The following is a 22665-nucleotide window of genomic DNA, read 5'->3' on the forward strand; positions in this document are numbered from 1 at the left end:
ATATACATCATACGAATTATGGTTTATTTATAGTATTCGGAAAACCAACTTATCATACCTATTTTTAGATTTATACAAGGAAACTTTCTTTCCTGCAAAATTGGACGTGTTATGTATCAATATTGATGATCAAACCGGACAGCTTGTAAGTAAGAATATTTATTACACTATATGATGAAAATGCATGCAATAATAATACAGTTTTGATTTGGTTTTAAAATATGTTGTATGGAAAGTGGTAAATATACATAATAATAAATCTTCAATAGAAGCAAGCATGCGTCGTCACTCAATATAGATCAATATAGCCTCTTGCTATGATTAACAACCTTTTACGTTTATTCCAATCAGAATATATTTAGAGTATCTGTATATATATAATTGTATTCGAAAGACGCGTCATGATGGTTTGCACTAAAATTAGAACTTTGGAATTTGAAAAATATATTTTTAGAATAGATTTCCTTCCAATTGTTCACTTTCTAGATTACCGGTTTGGGAAGTAGAAAACAATACAAAAAAAAAACAAACAAACAAAAACAAAAAAAACCCTACAATGATGCAAACGTAAAATTATCGATTTGCATGATTGTTTTGCATGACTTTAGCAATATGTAATAAGGTAGAATATTATATTAACTTGTTTCTTTCTTTATTTGTAGTTTTTTAGGGGTTATATATCAAACTGATGATTTGAAGATAAGTGGTTTTTATACGACCGCAAAAAAATTTTGTGGTCGTATATTGGTATGACGTTGGCGTCGTCGTCGTCGTCGTCGTCGTCGTCGTCGTCCGGCGTCGTCGTCCGAATACATATTGGTTTTCGCACTCTAACTTTAGTTTAAGTGAATGGATCTTTTTGAAATTTGACCATAAGGTTAAATACCACAAAAGGAAGGTTGGGATTGATTTTGGGGTTATGGTACCAACAGTTAAGGAATTAGGGGCCAAAAAGGGGCCAAAAATGAGCATTTTCTAGTTTCCAGACAATAACTGTGGAACGGTGTATGGATCTCTCTGAAATTATACTACAAGTTTCCATACCACAAAGGGATGGTTAAGATTTGCTTTGGGGGGTTATGGCTCAAACCGTTTAGGAATTAGGGGCAAAAAAGGCGGAAAAACAAGGTTGTCCTGGTTAATGGACAAATACTTTAGTACAAAACATAATTTAAAGCAGTGTACGGGAGATAAATCAAATACATCATTGAAATTATCTCCCTTACACTGCTTTTAAATTATGTATAAAGTAATGGTTAATGAACAATAAAGATAATCTAAAACAGTGTAAGGGAGGTAATCCAAATACAACGTTTTGGTTACTTCCCTTACACTGCTTTTAAATTATGTTTAAAGAAATGCATATTTATAAAGGAAGACCAGTAAAAATATCTGCAAATGTTTTCATCTTTTTTTTTACAAAAAAATCCATATGAAAGATTTGACACTATATTTTTATTAATTCTATTATAAAATAGATTAAGTTAGCAATATGGTAAATTTAAATGGGTAATTATGGTTGCCAACTCCATTGGAAATTTGAATTGAGATAATGACCATATCTTGAGGGAAAGAATTTTTTGGGGGAAAAAAGGGGGGGGGGGGGGATAAAAAGAAATTGTGGGGGGCCAATTTTTTCTCATTTCAGATTTCAGAAATTAAAAAGAATTATTCTTCAAATATTATTTTTTTTTCAAATTTCAAATATTGAAAAATTTCAAGAAGTAATCTTTAATTGCACAGTATGGCGCATTAGATTTGTAAAATCTTTGATCACATTTATTTATTTGTTATGCCGAATCTAACAGTGTATTTAGATTTTTAATTTTGGGTCCAGTTTTCAAATTGGTCTACATTAATGTCCAAAGGGTCCAAAATTAAACTTTGTTTGATTTTAGCAAAAATTGAATATATGAGGTTCTTTGATATGCTGAATCTAAACATGTATTTAGATTTTTGATTTTTGGCCCAGTTTTCAAGTTGGTCCAAATTGGGGTCCAAAATTAAACTTTGTTTGATTTCAACAAAAATTGAATATATGGGGTTCTTTGATATGCTGAATCTAACCATGTATTTAGATTTTTTATTTGTGGACCCCGTTATCTAATTGGTTCATATTGAGGTCAAAAGGGTCCAAAATTAAACTTTGTTTGATTTCATCTAAAATTGAATTATTGGGGTTCTTTGATATTCCAAATCTAACCGTGTATTTAGGTTTTTAATTTTGGGTCCTGTTTTTTAAATTGGTCTACATTGAGGTCCAAAGGGTCAAAAATTAAACTTAGTTTGATTTTGACAAAAATTGAATTCTTGGGGTTCTTTGATTTGCTGAATCTAAACATGTGTTTAGATTTTTGATTATGGGCCCAGTTTTCAAGTTGGTCCAAGATAGGGTCCAGTATTTAAACTTTGTTTGATTTCAACAAAAATTGAATATATGGGGTTCTTTGATATGCTGAATCTAAACATGTATTTAGATTTTGATTATGGGCCTAGTTTTCAAGTTGGTCCAAATTGGGGTCCAAAATTAAACTTTGTTTGATTTCAACAAAAATTGAATATATGGGGTTCTTTGATATGCTGAATCTAAACATGTATTTAGATTTTTTATTTGTAGGCCCCGCTATCAAATTGGTTCATATTGAGGTCAAAAGGGTCCAAAATTAAACTTTGTTTGATTTCATCGAAAATTGAATTATTGGGGTTCTTTGATATGCCAAATCTAACCGTGTTATTAGATTTTTAATTTGGGTCCCGTTTTTTAAATTGGTCTTCATTGAGGTCCAAAGGGTCCAAAATTAAACTTAGTTTGATTTTAACAAAAATTGAATTCTTGGGGTTCTTTGATATGCTGAATCTAAACATGTGTTTAGATTTTTGATTATGGGCCCAGTTTTCAAGTTTGTCCAAGTTGGGGTCCAAAATTAAACTTTTTTTGATTTCAACAAAAATTGAATATATGGGGTTCTTTGATATGCTGAATCTAACCATGCATTTAGATTTTTTATTTGTGGGCCCCGCTATCAAATTGGTTCATATTGAGGTCAAAAGGGTCCAAAATTGAACTTTGTTTGATTTCATCAAAAATTGAATTATTGGGGTTCTTTGATATTCCAAATCTAACCGTGTATTTAGATTTTTTATTTTAAGTCCCGTTTTTTTAAATTGGTCTACATTAAGGTCCAAAGGGTCCAAAATTAAACTTAGTTTGATTTTAGCAAAAATTGAATTCTTGGGGTTCTTTGATATGCTGAATCTAAACATGTGTTTAGATTTTTGATTATGGGCCCAGTTTTCAAGTTTGTCCAAGTTGGGGTCCAAAATTAAACTTTGTCTGATTTTAACAAAAATTGAATATATGGGGTTCTTTGATATGCTGAATCTAACCATGTATTTTGATTTTGGACATTGGACCATAATAGGTAAATTAAAAAAATTCAAGTTCTTAGACCACATTCTTTCTGTGTCAGAAACCTATGCTGTGTCAAATATTTAATAACAATCCAAATTCAGAGCTGTATCAAGCTTGAATGTTGTGTCCATACTTGCCCCAACTGTTCAGGGTTCGACCTCTGCGGTCGTATCAAGCTGCGCCCCAGCGAAGCATTTTATTCTGTAATGTTTTATTGGATGTTCTTTTTGTCAACCTTTTGTTAGTCCAATGATCAAGATTAAAAAAATAGTTGAGATATAAAAACAGAGTGCATTCCCGCCATATGTTCAAGTGCTTATCACACTTTATCAGCACCACTAGTCGAGGCTTTCAATTAAAGCCTCGTTGATAAAGCTGAATTGAATTCAAATATTGGGGCTGGGTTAGTATGCGCACCAAATCCATGCAGTATAATCAGTTCGTTGATTGTGGTCATTATCTGGCAGAAGCAGAAGCAAGTTAATCTAAGAACCACTTCATTGGCCGTGTTATGCCATATCTGAGTCTACGGTGTTTTTGTAAGAAAAACTTGTGTTTATTTCAAATCGTTGATAGTTTTTGTTTAATTTATTGTCAGCTGTCCCTATCCAATATACCCTCATTTCCCGTGGCAGTCTAAATTTTCTCCGACCTTAATCCCGGACGCCTCTATTACAGAACCTACCTGTTGTATTTATTGTTAATTTGTTCTCGTCCTGAACATACATGAAATATTTGCCACTGGACGTTAAGCAACCAACAATCAATCCATTATTGTCAGCTAGTATTTAACAAAGGTACATGTAAACGAGGAAGAGATGAATTTGGATTGAAATGCCACCTCGATCACGCCGCGTGCTAGAGTTAGGAACTAAATATCTTCTGTTTAGAAAAGAACGCAGATCCGCCTTGCTAACCAAAAATGTGGATGCATTTTAGGCAGACGAGCTATTTTGTTTATGTATTTTTGCACTTTTGTAATGTAATTTAGTCCTTCAATTAAAGCTAGAGAGCTTTTTAAGATAATGACACGAGCATTTCATTTTAGGTGTTACAAATATTTAAAGACTCCATGCCATATTCGTATTTTCTTTTCTGTGAGAACAATCATGATCTGTAGACAAAATGTTACTTATGCCGCCATTTGCATTGGTCGCCTAGGTTGATCCCTATTCTGTTGTCACTATGGCTTTTATTGTCAATCTTGTATCTTTTGCAAAATTGATTAATTCCCTGGACACTTCCATGTCCATTGTCTAACGTCATATATAGAAAAAGGAAAGAATATTCCAAACGGGCAACCAAAATCCACAAGTCAAGAGAAAAACACCTAGAACACCATGGACAAAAGAAAGACGAATTAAAAAGACAAGCAACAATCGTGAAAACTTTCCACAAAAACTAAAACAATACTGAGACTAAAAGTTCCATAAAATATAATATCAGAAATTGATCTGTTATGCTCATAGGAGTTTTGTCGCCATAAATGGTCATTTATGTTAGGTTCCAGGTCAATCCGGAGACTCTTTCTATTTATTAACTTGTTTATCAATATAGTAACCTTATAACATTATCATATTTATAGCATCTTAGAACTGCACAAACTGTACGTACGGTGACAAATGTTTATGATTGATAGCTCTGTAATATATGTTGAGCCCTAAAATTTGGCCATCGACTTCTCAAATGGAAGACCAAGGTGCTTTTGGTTTCGACACATGTAGCCGTGACGAAGCTGGAGAGCAATATAAAGAGCAGTCAGGTATATCAAATATATTGATAGAGGATAAGAGAATGAAAATATTTATAGTCCCATTAAAGAACCCGTGATGGGCAGTATGAGATCTGTATAACCATATTATAACGGAACTATAAATAACTGTCAAAAAATGGGAGGTTTAGCTAGCTATAAAACCCGGTTTAATCTACCATTTTCTACATAAGGAGATGTCTGTACCAAGTCAGAAATATGACAGTTGTCTTACGTTAATCGTTTGATGTGTTTGAGCTTTTGATTTTGCCATTTGATAAAGGACTTTCCGTTTTGAATTTTCGTTGGAGTTCGTTTTTTTTTGCTATTTTACTTTATACAAACCCATCATACAAGGATTTCGTTAAACATTTTCACATTAGTATGAAGTATAAAAAGTTCATATAATTATAAACCTACATATATTTTTTTGCTCATATAATGCATGTACATTTCATTCTAGACTAGACCAAAACCATTACATCAGATACAATACTCACTATTTTTATGTATATTAATATAAAAATAAGGAGATGTGATATGATTGCCTACCAAAGTTCAAATAAAGTGTATTGCAATTATAGGCAACCGTACGGCCGTCAACAATGAGAAAAACCCATACTGTATAGTCGTCTATTAATTCATATTTCGTCTAACACTTTTTTCATACATTTTCATTGATAAACAATCATATGATTTTTTTCTCATTTGAGAGATCTTAAAAGTTGTGACAAAGTTTTGTTTATCGCTTTGAAAAAAGTAAAATAACAAAAATAACACGAAGGGAAAACAAATGTCATATTCCTGACTTGGATGTGTAGTCATATTGATTTTCAGGTATCTTTGTGTAAGGTCAAGTTTATATTTCTAAATAAAGATTTGTGTAAGATAATATTACTGTCGTAAATCATCATTTATATTGGGAGGTGTGTGAGATTGCCCCCTGTAAGTTCATTCATTGATAGTTCTATTTGTTTGACGTTCGTGGTTAAAGACATTACACTGTCTATTATTGCTCGCTGGTCATACTTGTCAGTTAAAAAGGTTTCAATCATGCTTTCAACTTGAATAGTTAAAATAACCCATGGCTTAAAAATAGAATAAAAAAATAAATAAAATCATTTTGCTTATTTACAGGATGGACGTGCGAATCATGTACATTTTGGAACCAGTGTGATAGTAGATATTGTCAGGCCTGTTATGGAATCAGATTGCCAAATAATCATCATGATAGTATGGATGCTGAACTTTCTTATGATGATGAAATTCTCGGTGAGTACTTTTTACGAATAAGAAACAGTTTTATTCATGCGAAGCACAACATAAGTCATCCTTAACGAATTGTGATGTGACGTTCTGCAAACTTTTTACGTTGAGATTAAAGAAATTAGCACAAAAAGGCCCATAGTTGGCTCAAAATTTAGTGCAAATCTACGTCACAACACAAAATCTTAAATACGCCCTTACATGACCTACACGTAGCTAATATGTGTCTCGGAAATAAAAACAAATTTCACGTAAGTAGCAAAGCATGACAAAGTTAGAATATTTGTACATGTTGTAATATAAAATAAAGAATGAAACGGGGAATGTGTCAAAGAGACAACAACCCGACCAAAGAGCAGAAAACAGCCCAAGGCCACCAATAGGTCTTCAACGCAGCGAGAAAATCCCAAACCTGGAGGCAGGCTTCAGCTGTCCCCTAAACAATAATGTATCATACATTGGATGTTGGGTGTGTACTGATTGATATTTTAGTCTTAGATGCATGATTTTTTTATTAGTTGTTATTTACGTTGAACTAGTTGTCAGTAACTGCGAGTACTCTCAGATCTGAACTTAGTGTCTTTTTGTTGTGGGGATGTATAAGTACCCTGCCACGTCCACTCTGTGTTTTTGTTAGATGTTGAGTGGGGTGCTCATTTTCGCCATAATTTTCCATGTTTTCTGCAGTTTATGTTCAGACCTTTAAGTTTTTGAAGTATACTGATATTTCTATATGAAGATAACATCAAAAGCAAAATATTCTTAGCTTGAAAACGTGTTTCTCTGAAAAAAAAATCATCTGAAAAGTTAGATTAAAGGCTATTTGAAATTTCCTGATGTTTTGTCATAGGGGGACACATATTCGCCGTTTTTACACATCTATTTAAAACCAAATAACTGCAGCTTTAAACAATATTTATCAAATAAATTTCATTATAGATGAATAGCAGACATTTCAAAGGTGTAAAGAACTGAAATTTAGGGCAATCAGTCAAAGAATTACTATAAGAGAAAATTCTTTGAAATCTTTTTTTTTCATTCAGGAAATTGGCCGAAAATCGTTGTCCGTTTTTCGGTCCTTTGCGGTAAGTGCCGAAATTTGTTCTAAGTTTAAAAAATGATCATATTTGTTATAAAAATATAATTTACCGGCATATTTCTTCCATTTCAGCAATTCTTTGAAGTTTCTACACCTCAAAATCATAAAACGGCGAAATTGTGTCCCCGGCCAATATGTGCGCCCCACTCTATTTCTATTTGTATCCATCTGATGAGTTAAGCCCTTTTCAACTGATTTTTATACGACCGCAAACAAATTTTGTGGTCGTATATTGGTATGACGTTGGCGTCGTCGTCGTCGTCGTCGTCGTCGTCGTCGTCCGGCGTCGTCGTCCGAAGACACATTGGTTTTCGCACTCTAACTTTAGTTTAAGTGAATGGATCTTTTTGAAATTTGACCATAAGGTTAAATACCACAAAAGGAAGGTTGGGATTGATTTTGGGGGTTATGGTACCAACAGTTAAGGAATTAGGGGCCAAAAAGGGGCCAAAAATAAGCATTTTCTAGTTTCCAGACAATAACTGTGGAACGGTGTATGGATCTCTCTGAAATTATACTACAAGTTTCCATACCACAAAGGGATGGTTAGGATTTGCTTTGGGGGGTTATGGCTCAAACCGTTTAGGAATTAGGGCAAAAAAGGGGGAAAAACAGGGTTGTCCTGGTTAATGGACAAATACTTTAGTACAAAACATAATTTAAAGCAGTGTAAGGGAGATAAATCAAATACATCATTGAAATTATCTCCCTTACACTGCTTTTAAATTATGTATAAAGTAATGGTTAATGAACAATAAAGATAATTTAAAACAGTGTAAGGGAGGTAATCCAAATACAACGTTTTGGTTACTTCCCTTACACTGCTTTTAAATTATGTTTAAAGAAATGCATATTTATAAAGGAAGACCAGTAAAAATATCTGCAAATGTTGCATCTTTTTTTTTACAAAAAAATCCATATGAAAGATTTGACACTATATTTTTAATTCTATTATAAAATAGATTAAGTTAGCACTATGATAAATTTAAATGGGTAATTATGGTTGCCAACTCCATTGGAAATTTGAATTGAGATTATGACCATATCTTGAGGGAAAGAATTTTTTGGGGGAAAAAAAGGGGGGGGGGATAAAAAGAAATTGTGGGGGGTCAATTTTTTCTCATTTCAGATTTCAGAAATTAAAAAGAATTATTCTTCAAAAATTATTTTTTTTTCAAATTTCAAATATTGAAAAATTTCAAGAAGTCTTTAATTGCACAGTATGGCGCATTAGATTTGTAAAATCTTTGATAAATTTATTTATTTGTTATACCGAATCTAACAGTGTATTTAGATTTTTAATTTTGGGTCCAGTTTTCAAATTGGTCTACATTAAGGTCCAAAGGGTCCAAAATTAAACTTTGTTTGATTTTAGCAAAAATTGAATATATGAGGTTCTTTGATATGCTGAATCTAACCATGTATTTAGATTTTTGATTTTTGGCCCAGTTTTCAAGTTGGTCCAAATTGGGGTCCAAAATTAAACTTTGTTTGATTTCATCAAAAATTGAATATATGGGGTTCTTTGATATGCTGAATCTAACCATGTATTTAGATTTTTTATTTGTGGACCCCGTTATCAAATTGGTTCATATTGAGGTCAAAAGGGTCCAAAATTAAACTTTGTTTGATTTCATCAAAAATTGAATTATTGGGGTTCTTTGATATTCCAAATCTAACCGTGTATTTAGATTTTTAATTTTGGGTCCTGTTTTTTAAATTGGTCTACATTAAGGTCCAAAGGGTCCAAAATGAAACTTAGTTTGATTTTAACAAAAATTGAACTCTTGGGGTTCTTTGATATGCTGAATCTAAACATGTGTTTAGATTTTTGATTATGGGCCCAGTTTTCAAGTTGGTCCAAGATAGGGTCCAGTATTTCAACTTTGTTTGATTTCAACAAAAATTGAATATATGAGGTTCTTTGATATGCTGAATCTAACCATGTATTTAGATTTTTTATTTGTGGGCCCCGCTATCAAATTGGTTCATATTGAGGTCAAAAGGGTCCAAAATTAAACTTTGTTTGATTTCATCAAAAATTGAATATATGAGGTTCTTTGATATGCTGAATCTAACCATGTATTTAGATTTTCTATTTGTAGGCCCCGCTTTCAAATTGGTTCATATTGAGGTCAAAAGGGTCCAAAATTAAACTTTGTTTGATTTCATCAAAAATTGAATTATTGGGGTTCTTTGATATGCCAAATCTAACCGTGTTTTTAGATTTTTAATTTGGGTCCCGTTTTTTAAATTGGTCTTCATTGAGGTCCAAAGGGTCCAAAATTAAACTTAGTTTGATTTTAACAAAAATTGAATTCTTGGGGTTCTTTGATATGCTGAATCTAAACATGTGTTTAGATTTTTGATTATGGGCCCCGCTATCAAATTGGTTCATATTGAGGTCAAAAGGGTCCAAAATTGAACTTTGTTTGATTTCATCAAAAATTGAATTATTGGGGTTCTTTGATATTCCAAATCTAACCGTGTATTTAGATTTTTTATTTTAAGTCCCGTTTTTTTAAATTGGTCTACATTAAGGTCCAAAGGGTCCAAAATTAAACTTAGTTTGATTTTAGCAAAAATTGAATTCTTGGGGTTCTTTGATATGCTGAATCTAAACATGTGTTTAGATTTTTGATTATGGGCCCAGTTTTCAAGTTTGTCCAAGTTGGGGTCCAAAATTAAACTTTGTCTGATTTTAACAAAAATTGAATATATGGGGTTCTTTGATATGCTGAATCTAACCATGTATTTTGATTTTGGACATTGGACCATAATAGGTAAATTAAAAAAATTCAAGTTCTTAGACCACATTCTTTCTGTGTCAGAAACCTATGCTGTGTCAAATATTTAATAACAATCCAAATTCAGAGCTGTATCAAGCTTGAATGTTGTGTCCATATTTGCCCCAACTGTTCAGGATTCGACCTCTGCGGTCGTATCAAGCTGCGCCCCAGCGAAGCATTTTATTAAAGTTTGTTCTTATGTTGTACTGTTACACCACTGTCCCAGGTTAGCGGTAGGGTTGGGCGCCCGCTAACATGTTTAACCCCGCCGCATTCTGTATGTGCCTGTCCCAAGTCGGGAGCCTGTAATTCAGTTGTTGTCGTTTGTTTCTGTGTATCATATTTGTTTTTCGTTCATAATTTTGTACATAAGTTAGGCCGTTAGTTTTCTCGTTTGAATTGTCTTACCTTTGTCATTTGGGGGCCTTTTATAGCTGACTATGCGGTATGAGTTTTCTCATTGTTGAAGGCCGTACGATGACCTATAGTTGTTAATTTCTGTGTCATTTGGTCTCTTGTTGAGAGTTGTCTCATTGGCAATCATACCACATCTTCTTATTTTTAAAGTTCAGCGAAAATGGACATCACAGTAAACTCCGAAACGTATAAATGAACCGATACTAAAAAAAGCATACAAGACTGACAAAGGCCAGAGGTTCCTGACTTGCGACAGTCGCAAACATTCGCTGGGGTTGAACATGTTTTGTGATATCTGAACCCTCCTCCTACTTGTTTTATTGCAGCGTTTATGTATTTTGGATTGCAAAATGATAGGCACACCAGAATAACAACTTTAGAATTGTTTTTGGCTATTTTACTGCGGAAACCAAAGAAATAGGTGAAAAAAACTTCACAAAACTCGCATGTCTTTTCAAATTTTCAAATATGGTCATATTGTGACTACATAACTTTGTAAATTTTGTCTTATTCATTTATAGTTCTTGATTTTATGCAATACTAAATTTCATTATCAGTTAATTTGAAGGTGTTTTCAAAACGTCATTTTTTCTTGCCAAAAAAAAAAATAAATAAAAGAAATAAAAAAGATGAAAAAAAATGACCTTAAAGCTTCTGTTTTATTGTGTGAGCATTTAATGCATTTCCATTTCGCCGTCATAGCATATTAACCACCAACACCACCCCTTTTTTTATTGATATCGGTCTATGTTACCCTCATTTCATTGTTACCGAACGAAAAGTTTGGTTGTAACCGTAAATGCAAATGGTAATGACGAAACATACATGATCATACATGGTGAGATGGAGTCCAAACCAGTGTTCAGTTTGCATTTATGTTAGGTTAATGCTATAAAACCTAAAGAGTACCTGTCCAGTGTTATGCACTTCGACGTGGCACTATGATAAAAATATAATATGTTCAAGTTTGTTTTTGAGAGAAAGACTAAGTCAATGCAAAGCAAAGCTCTTCTATTTGTAAAACACAGTCTATTCACAAACGCACACATCAATGTGAAATTTCAGTAATTATTCAATTTAACAGGTCAAATCTTGCTGTGTTACAATATTAGATGTACATATAAGAATCGACATTTAAACTTCACATTTTTATGCCCCCTCCACTAAGTTTTACCCTTGTCCGTCTGTACGTCCATACGTCCGTAAGTCCCGAAATTGGTTTCCGTTCTCTAAGTTTAGTTTACCTCAACTAAATGTTATGAAACTAATACACAATGCTTATTACCACAAAACATAGATGAAGTTTGAATTTGGGTGTCGTCACTTTTACCTTTCTAGAGTTATTCCCTTTACAAATGGAAAAATTGCTGAATTTTTCGTTTCCGTTCTCTAACTTAAGTTTGCCTCCACCAAATGATATGAATCTTATACACATTGCTTATAACCACATAACACAGATCAAGTTTGAATTTGGGTAGCGTCACTTTTACAATTCTAGATTCATGCCCCTTTACAAATGGAAAAATTGCTGAATTTTTCGTTTCCGTTCTTTAACTTAAGATTGCCTCAACCAAATGTTATAAAACGTATACACAATGCTTATTACCACAAAATGCACGAATTTGGGTAGCGTCACTTTTACCGTTCTTGAGTTATGTCCCTTTATAACGTTATATGCAAGCGGGGGAATCATCTGTGTCCCAGGGACACATTCCCCATGTATTTTCTTTTTTTTTAAGTTTGGAAATGTGATGAATGTCAACATACAAATTATGTTGCCGACAAGTACTGTGATATATGCAGTGAATTGCGCCATAATGACATACCAATCACCACATTATCGCAGTTAACACGGCGTTACAAGTCAGCAAAAACAGGTAATGTTTAATTTACTGTATATAACAAGCAGATAATAAAGATAGAACAAAAAAAATACTATTTGCCAGCATGATCACTTCCCTGAACAATGTCGGTGTAGATTTCGAAGACTGCGGCTTTAAACTAATGACCAATGAAAAATTGACCGTTTAAAGTGTCATCTTATTCAGAGTTGACGCAATCTAGCTTTACTATATGTGATGAATACTAAAATATGAATAAAGACAGTAGTATACCGCTGTTCAATAGTCATAAATCGATTAAGGGAAAACAAATCTGGGTCACAAACCAAAACCGAGGGAAACACAATGGTATAGTTTAATGTATGGTACTTTCTATTTAGTTGGTACCAGAAAAAAGTCTTTTAACTCCAATTCTAATCTGTTTTTGAACATAAATTAAATACGTCTCCTTCAGAACAAACTATAAAAAATGAACTTACGCGTCATTGAATTTTAAAATAACTGCCATGTCTTATCTGGTAGGAGAGAATAAACTTAACGGTTCAACTTAAGAACTTTTTAATCTGGAAGAGGTTGCCTTACATATTTTTCCCTTTATTAGTCCCCTACCGACGAAGTCGAAGGGGACATTAGGTTTGCACTCCGTCCGTCTGTCTGTCTGTCCGTCCATCTGTCAGTCCGGCACATCAGTTTTCCAGACTTTTTTTCTTCATGCTTGAAGATATTGATTTGATATGTTGTGTATTGTTTTATCATGACAAGTTACAGGTCAAGGTCAATTTTCACGATTTTAGCTTTTCTCCTTGTTGAGTTAAAGCCCTTTCCCTAGAATTAAATTTTTGACAAAATACTTATTAATTACTAGATTTCTGTTCAAAGGGAAATAACTAATTTTTATACGACCGCAAAAATTAAAAATTTTTTGGTCGTATATTGGTATGACGTTGGCGTCGTCGTCGTCGTCGTCGTCGTCGTCGTCGTCGTCGTCGTCGTCGTCGTCGTCGTCGTCTGGCGTCGTCCGGCGTCGTCCGAAGACACATTGGTTTTCGCACTCTAACTTTAGTTTAAGTGAATGGATCTCCATGAAATTTTACCATAAGGTTCAATACCACAAAAGGAAGGTTGGGATTGATTTTGGGGGTTATGGTACCAACGGTTAAGGAATTAGGGGCCAAAAGGGGCCAAAAATAAGCATTTTTGTAACTTTCAGACAATAACTTGTGTGTAAGTGTATGGATCTCTCTGACATTGTACCACAAGGTTCCATATCACAAAGGGAAGGCTGTAATTGATTTTGGGGGTAATTGCCTCAAAATTTTAGGAATTAGGGGCCAAAAAAGGGGGAAAAAACAAGCATTTTTCTAGTTTCATGACAATAACTTGTGTGTAAGTGTTTGGATATTTCTGAAATTGTACTACAAGGTTTCATATCACAAAGGGAAAGCTGGAATTGAGTTCGGGGGTAATTGCCTGAAACGTTTAGGAATTGGGGGCCAAAAAGGGGCCAAAAATAAGCATTTTTCTAGTTTCAAGACAATAACTTGTGTTCAAGTGTATGGATCTCTCTGAAATTGAACTGCAAGGTACCATACCACAAAGGGAAGGCTGGGATTGAGTTTGGGGGTGATGAATCATAAGGGGGTTCAAAAAATTTTTTTGGGGGGGGGGATTTTTTTTTTTTCTTTTTTTTTCTTTTTTTCCTTTTTTTTTTCTTTTAAAATTTTCCATTTTAAGTTGGTTATTTCTGATTTATATTTAAAAGCAAATAATAATGATATGGTAGGAGATACACACCAAACAGGATGTGTAAATTTTTATATAATAAGTATTGTGCAATAGCAAGAAATTTTCAATTGCACAGTATTGCACAATAGCAAGAAATCTTCAATTGCACAGTATTGCGCAATAGCAAGAAATCTTCAATTGCACAGTATTGCGCAATAGCAAGAAATATCCAATAGCACAATATTGCACAATAGCAAGAAATTGTCAATTGTACAGTATTGCGCAATAGCAAGAAATATTCAATTGCACAGTATTGTGCAAAAGAAGATACTTCTTATAAATTGCTTATTTCTTGATCAATTTCAATGGGGTTTTATTCTTGAAATCTTGGGGTTCTTTAATATGCTGAATATAACCGTGTATTAAGTTTTTGGATTTTGGGCCCCGTTTTTAAATTGGTCCACATTGAGGTCCAAAGGGTTCAAAATTTAAATTTGTTTGATTTCATCAAAAATTGAATTATTGGGGTTCTTTGATATGCCGAATCTAACCGTGTATTTAGATTCTTAATTTTTGGTTCCGTTTTCAAAATAGTCTACATTAAGGTCCAAAGGGTCCAAAATTAAACTTTGTTTGATTTTAGCAAAAATTGAATATATGAGATTCTTTGATATGCTGAATCTAAACATGTATTTAGATTTTTGATTTTTGGCCCAGTTTTCAAGTTGGTCCAAATTGGGGTCCAAAATTAAACTTTGTTTGATTTCAACAAAAATTGAATATATGGGGTTCTTTGATATGCTGAATCTAACCATGTATTTAGATTTTTTATTTGTGGACCCTGTTATCAAATTGGTTCATATTGAGGTCAAAAGGGTCCAAAATTAAAATTTGTTTGATTTCATCTAAAATTGAATTATTGGGGCTCTTTGATATTCCAAATCTAACCGTGTATTTAGATTTTTAATTTTGGGTCTTGTTTTTTAAATAGGTCTACATTTAGGTCCAAAGGGTCCAAAATTAAACTTAGTTTGATTTTAACAAAAATTGAATTCTTGGGGTTCTTTGATATGCTGAATCTAAACATGTGTTTAGATTTTTGATTATGGGCCCAGTTTTCAAGTTGGTCCAAGATAGGGTCCAGTATTTAAACTTTGTTTTATTTCAACAAAAATTGAATATATGGGGTTTTTTGATATGCTGAATCGAAACATGTATTTAGATTTTTGATTATGGGCCCAGTTTTCAAGTTGGTCCAAATTGGGGTCCAAAATTAAACTTTTTTTGATTTCAACAAAAATTGAATATATGAGGTTCTTTGACATGCTGAATCTAACCATGTATTTAGATTTTTTATTTGTAGGCCCCGCTATCAAATTGGTTCATATTGAGGTCAAAAGGGTCCAAAATTAAACTTTGTTTGATTTCATCAAAAATTGAATTATTGGGGTTCTTTGATATGCCAAATCTAACCGTGTTTTTAGATGTTTAATTTGGGTCCCGTTTTTTAAATTGGTCTTCATTGAGGTCCAAAGGGTCCAAAATTAAACTTAGTTTGATTTTAACAAAAATTGAATTCTTGGGGTTCTTTGATATGCTGAATCTAAACATGTGTTTAGATTTTTGATTATGGGCCCAGTTTTCAAGTTGGTCCAAGTTGGGGTCCAAAATTAAACTTTTTTTGATTTCAACAAAAATTGAATATATGGGGTTTTTGATATGCTGAATCTAACCATGAATTTAGATTTTTTATTTGTGGGCCCCGCTATCAAATTGGTTCATATTGAGGTCAAAAGGGTCCAAAATTAAACTTTGTTTGATTTCATCAAAAATTGAATTATTGGGGTTCTTTGATATTCCAAATCTAACCGTGTATTTAGATTTTTAATTTTAAGTCCCGTTTTTTAAATTGGTCTACATTAAGGTCCAAAGGGTCCAAAATTAAACTTAGTTTGATTTTAGCAAAAATTGAATTCTTGGGGTTCTTTGATATGTTGAATCTAAACATGTGTTTAGATTTTTGATTATGGGCCCAGTTTTCAAGTTTGTCCAAGTTGGGGTCCAAAATTAAACTTTGATATGCTGAATCTAACCATGTATTTTGATTTTGGACATTGGACCATAATAGGTAAATTAAAAAAATTCAAGTTCTTAGACCACATTCTTTCTGTGTCAGAAACCTATGCTGTGTCAAATATTTAATAACAATCCAAATTCAGAGCTGTATCAAGCTTGAATGTTGTGTCCATACTTGCCCCAACTGTTCAGGGTTCGACCTCTGCGGTCGTATCAAGCTGCGCCCCAGCGAAGCATTTTATTTAAAAGATATTTTTATTAATGATAAATGACATTTTGGATTTGTTCCCTTTTCTTTGGTAAATTGTTTGAAGAATTTAGTGGTAGGTTTGTTTGTTATTGATTCTGTATAAAATAATTTTCTAAATGCTATATTTTAAAAATTTGTTTGGATGAAGTGAACTCTTTTATTTAGATAATAATCTATTTTTGATAAAGGATTTATTTCATTTAAGAAATAATTCATGGAAGCCATAGGTTTGTTGGAAATTTACACATGGCCTCGGCCATGATATCCAAATTTATCCTGAGTGTTAGCGAGGGATAAAATTAACGAATATCATCGCCCAGGTCATTTGTAAATTCACTAAAATAATCAGTTTTCCACACTTTTTTTTGTCATTCTTGAAGATATTGATTTGATAATAGGTATATAGTTTAATCATGACAAGTTACAGATTAAGTTCGAATTTTGTTCCGGTCTGATGATTTTGTGCAGAGTTATGGTCTTTGGACATAAAAAATTCACTTAAATAATCAGTTTTCAACAGTTTTTTCCGTCATGATTGAAGATTGATTGATTGATTGTTGGTTGCTTAACGTCCAGTGGCAAATATTTCATGCATATTCAGGACGAGAACAAGTTAACAATAAATACAATAGGTAGGTTCTGTAATAGGGGCTTCCGGGATTAAGGTCGGCGAAATTTAGTCTGCTACGGGACATGAGGGTATATTGGATAGGGACAGAAATTTAACCTTGCAACAGGTCACCTACGGACCCCTCAAAGAGTTGTTGCAAGGGTTCTGAACGTAAAAAGAGTGTGGCACTCTCTTTACACGAGGCATCGGATTTAACGTCCCCATTCTGACCGGACGTGGCTGCAAATTTGTACATCCCGCACAGCCAAACGGACGCCTCACTTTAGCAAGGGTTTTACTGCCGGTCGGAGGAAGACCAATGGTGACCATATTTCTATTCCCCAGTCACCCTTGGGGGTTCATGATTGAAGATATTGACTTAATATTTTTATGTCGTTAAATACACCATGACAAGATATAGATCAAGTTAGAATTTCTTTCCATTACAATGAATTTTTAACCGGTAGGGGACTATGTATTGCCATGCAATACTATCAGAATGCTTGTTGTTTATCGAGCTGAACTGATAACTTTCGGGTTGTAAAACTAGCTAGTATTTAAAAGGCTCGTTCAAGATAAGTTATTCATCCTTGATCATCATTTTCCCCCGCGAACGCGTTGAGGGGGACATAGAAATACCGGGCGTCCGTCCATCCATTCGTCCGTCTGTCCATCCGTCCAGTCTTGTTAGCGCTCTCAAGTGTACAGTTATTGCCATATTTTTATGAAACTTATATCATAGGTTAATATCAGCAATGTCTCAGACGAATTTGAAAATTGGTACCGATTAATTATTTTTAAAAGAGGTATGTCCCTTGGAAATATTTATGATATGGAAAATTGCATTGTTAGCGCTCTCATGTGTACAATTCTTGCCAGATTTTTATGAAACTTATATCAAAGGTTTATATGTGCATTGTTTTGGACGAGTTCGACAATCAGTGCCGATCATTTTTTTTAAAAGAGCTATGCTCCTTAGAAACATTAATTATATTGAAAATTGCATCGTTAGCGCTCTCATGTGTACAATTCTTGTCAGAATTTTATGAAAATTATATCATAGGTTAATATAAGCAATGTCTTCGACGAGTTCAAAAATCAGTGCCGATCAATATTTTTAAAAGAGTTATGCCCCTTGGAAATATTGATTATAAGGAAAATTGCATTGTTAGCACTCTCATGTGTACAATTCTTGCCAGAATTTTATGGAACTTAAATCATAGGTTTATATCAGCAATATCTTTGAAGAGTACGAAAAGCAAAGCCGATCATTTTTATACGACCGCAAAAAAATTTTTGTGGTCGTATATTGGTATGACGTTGGCGACGTCGTCGTCGTCGTCGTCCGAAGACACATTAGTTTTCGCACTCTAACTTTAGTTTAAGTAAATGGATCTCAATGAAATTTTACCATAAGGTTCAATACTACAAAAGGAAGGTTGGGATTGATTTTGGGGGTTATGGTACTAACAGTTAAGGAATTAGGGGCCAAAAGGGGCCAAAAATAAGCATTTTTGTAACTTCCAGACATAACTTGTGTGTAAGTGTATGGATTTCTCTGACATTGTACCACAAGGTTACATATCACAAAGGGAAAGCTGGGTTTGAGTTTGGGGGTAATTGCCTCCAAATTTTAGGAAAAAGGGGCCAAAAAGGGGCAAAAAACAAGCATTTTTCTAGTTTCATGACAATAACTTGTGTGTAAGTCTATGGATCTCTCTGAAATTGTATCACAAGGTTCCATATCACAAAGGGAATGCTGGGGTTGATTTTGGGGTTAATTGCCTCCAATTTTTAGGAATAAGGGGCAAAAAAAGGGGCAAAAAACAAGCATTTTTCTAGTTTCATAACAATAACTTGTGTGTAAGTGTATGGATCTTTATGAAATTGTAATACAAGGTTCCATATCACACAGGGAAAGCTGGAATTGAGTTTTGGGGTAATTGCCCAAAAAGTTAAGGAATTAGGGGCCAAAAAGGGGCCAAAAAACTCATTTTTCTAGTTTCCAGACAATAACTTGTGTTCAAGTGTATGGATCTCTCTGAAATTGTACTGCAAGGTACCATATCACAAAGGGAAAGCTGGGTTTGAGTTTGGGGGTAATTCCCTCAAAATGTTAGTAATTAGGGGCCATAAAAGGGCAAAAAAACAAGCATTTTTCTAGTTTCAGGACAATAACTTGTGTGTAAGTGTATGGATCTTTATGAAATTGTACTGCAAGGTTCCATATCACAAAGGGAAAGCTGGGTTTGAGTTTGGGGGTAATTGCCTTAAACGTTTAGGAATTTAGGGCCAAAAAGGGGCCACAAAACAAGCATTTTTCTAGTTTCCAGACAATAACTTGTGTTCAAGTGTATGGATCTCTCTGAAATTATGCTGCAAGGTACCATACTACAAAGGGAAGGCTGGGATTGATTTTGGGGGTAATTCCCTCAAAATTTCAGTAGTTAGGGGCCATAAAAGGGCAAAAAACAAGCATTATTCTAGTTTCAGGACAATAACTTGTGTGTAAGTGTATGGATCTTTATGAAATTGTACTGCAAGGTTCCATATCACAAAGGGAAAGCTGGGTTTGAGTTTGGGGGTAATTGCCCATAACGTTTAGGAATTTGGGGCCAAAAAGGGGCCAAAAAAACAAGCATTTTTCTAGTTTCCAGACAATAACTTGTGTTCAAGTGTATGGATCTCTCTGAAATTGTGCTGCAAGGTACCATACCACAAAGGAAAGGCTGGGATTGTGTTTGGGGGTGATGAATCATAAGGGGGTTCAAAAAATTTGAGGGGAATTTTTTTTTCCTTTTTTTTCTTTAAAATTTACCATTTTAAATTGGTTATTTCTGATTTATATATAAAAGCAAATAATAATGATATGGTTTGAATAGGTAAATTAAAATTTTTTAAGTTCTTAGACCACTTTCATTCTGTGTCAGAAACCTATGCTGTGTCAAATATTTAATTACAATCCAAATTCAGTGCTGTATCAAGCTTGAATGTTGTGTCCATACTTGCCCCAACTGTTCAGGGTTCGACCTCTGCGGTCGTATCAAGCTGCGCCCCAGCGGAGCATTTTATTTTAAAAAGAGTTATGCCCCTGACAAACATTAATTATATTGAAAATTGCATCGTTAGCGCTCTCATGTGTACAATACTTGTCAGAATTTTATGAAAATTATATCATAGGTTAATATATCATCAATGTCTCAGACGAATTTGAAAATTGGTGCCGATCAATTATTTTTAAAAGAGTTATGCCCCTTGGAGATATTGATTATATGGAAAATTGGATTGTTAGCACTCTCATATGTACAATTCTTGCTAGATTTTTATGAAATTTATATTATAGGTTTATATATCATCAATGTCTCAGACAAATTTGAAAATTAGTGCCGATCAATTATTTTAAAAAGAGTTATGCCCCTTGGAAATATTGATTATATGGAAAAATGCATTGCTAGCACTCTCATGTATACAATTCTTGCTAAATTTCATCAATGTCTTAGACAAATTTGAAAATTGGTGCCGATCAATTATTTGTAAAAAAGTTATGCCCCTTGGAGATATTGCTTATATGGAAAATTGCATTGTTAGCACTCTCATATGTACAATTCTTGCTAGATTTTTATGAACTTTATATTATAAACCGATCAATTATTTTAGAAAGAGTTATGCCCCTTGGAAATATTGATTATATGGAAAATTGCATTGTTAGCACTCTCATGTGTACAATTCTTTCTAGATTTTTATGAAATTTATATCATAGGTTTATATCAGCATTGTCTTCGACGACTTCGAAAATTAGTGCCGATCAATATTTTTAAAAGAGTTATGCCCCTTGGAAAAATTAATAATAACGGAAATTGCATTGCATTTGCTCTGAAGCCTTCATTTCTCTAAGATATTTATAATTTGTTTTAAAGAACAAAAACAAGTGTTTTTTTTTAGTTATTTTAGTTATTGCCCTTGGGTTGACAAAATATGTGCAACGCGGGGGACACTGGAACTCTGTTCTTTTATTAGTCCCCTACCGACGAAGTCGAAGGGGACTTTAGGTTTGCACTCCGTCCGTCCGTCTGTCTGTCTGTCTGTCTGTCTGTCCGTCAGTCCGGCAAATCAGTTTTCCACACTTTATTCTTCATGCTTGAAGATATTGATATGATATTTGGTGTATTATTTTATCATGACAAGTTACAGATCAAGTTCGAATTTTGTTCCGGTCTGATGATTTTGTGCAGAGTAATGGTCCTTTTACTCAGAAAATTCACTAAAATAATCAGTTTTCCGCACTTTTTTTTTGTCATTCTTGAAAATATTAATTTGATAATTGGGATTGCTATTGGGATATCGTGACAACACCGCCTGCACTGTGTCTAGCGCTCTAGACCACTCGACCACCTAGACTGAACTAAAAATTCAGCTTTCGTAAAGGATCGTAAGATGCAGTCACAGAAATTATTATTTAATAAGTACGTCTAAACAAGTGACAGCTCTACGACAGATCCATCCTTTGGATCACTAGTGAAGGTGTTACACGGCTGAAAACACATATTATATTCATAATTACCCTAAATATCAGCACAACAATGTTAAACCTGCAAATTTGCGGAAGCAAGCAAATTTTGTTCTTCCCTCGCAGGGATTCGAATTCATGCTAATAACATGAGTTCGAATCCCGTCGAGCGAAGAACAAATTTGCAGATTTAACATTGTTGTGCTGATATTTAGAGTAATTATGAATATAATATGTGTTTTCAGCCGTGTATCACCTTCACTGGATGGATTTGTCGTACAGTTGTCATTTATTTAGACGTACTTATCAAATAATTATTTCTATGCCTGCATCTTACGATCTTTTACGACAGATAATTTAGCTAATCTGCAATCAATTCCATCTTCATGCCTAATATATCATGTACTGTGTTACAACTCTAGATTCTACTGACGAGGAAAGGTAACACTAGGCCACCGAAAGCTGAATTTTTAGTTCAGGCTAGGCAGCCGAGTGGTCTAGAGCGCTGGACACAGTGCAGGCGGTGTTGTCACGATATCCAAATAGCATGAGTTCGAATCCCGGAGAGGTAAGAACAAAAATTTGCTTCCGCAACTTTGCAGATTTAACATTGTTGTGCTGATATTTAGAGTAATTATGAATATAATATGTGTTTTCAGCCGTGTATCGCCTTCACTGGTGATCCAATAGATGGATCTGTCGTAGAGTTGTCACTTGTTTAGAAGTACTTATATATATATATATATATATATGTAGTACACATACAGCTGCACATTTTTTGTAATCTCGAGCAGTTGCTGTAGTAAATTCAAAACAAAAAGCGAAATGCTGTTAAGTACAAACATAACATACTTAGTATGATTGATTAATTGTTGTTTGGTTAGCGTTGTCTTTCATATGGCACAGCAGATATGGAACACGGC

The 22665-nt window shown here is 33.8% G+C and overlaps 1 protein-coding gene and 1 long non-coding RNA gene across 5 annotated transcripts in view; both read left to right on the forward strand.

The window, feature by feature from the left end:
* Positions 1-4: 4 nt before the first annotated feature.
* The window catches only part of LOC127700072 (GTPase IMAP family member 9-like), a 38802-nt gene continuing 16141 nt past the window's right edge, over positions 5-22665 (forward strand). The window contains exons 1-5 of one of the 4 annotated variants that reach the window (XR_007981419.1): positions 5-145; positions 4998-5174; positions 6300-6434; positions 7368-7513; positions 12473-12610. Coding sequence is in view for 3 of the 4 variants with exons in the window: in XM_052203539.1 (XP_052059499.1) it covers positions 5063-5174; positions 6300-6434; positions 12473-12610 (385 nt within the window). In the remaining variant the exon portion in view is untranslated. Of the gene's footprint in view, positions 150-4997; positions 5175-6299; positions 6435-7367; positions 7514-12472; positions 12611-22665 lie in introns of all 4 variants that reach the window. The other 3 variants (XM_052203539.1, XM_052203538.1, XM_052203540.1) reach the window with 3 other exon arrangements.
* On the forward strand, positions 13467-21615 carry LOC127700083 (uncharacterized). Its single transcript, XR_007981423.1, has 3 exons — positions 13467-13834; positions 18812-19134; positions 19457-21615. It is a non-coding gene; the product is annotated as an uncharacterized LOC127700083 (long non-coding RNA).

This window comes from Mytilus californianus, unplaced genomic scaffold, assembly GCF_021869535.1.
Source record: "Mytilus californianus isolate M0D057914Y unplaced genomic scaffold, xbMytCali1.0.p SCAF_48, whole genome shotgun sequence".
Taxonomy (NCBI): Eukaryota; Metazoa; Mollusca; class Bivalvia; order Mytilida; family Mytilidae; genus Mytilus; species Mytilus californianus.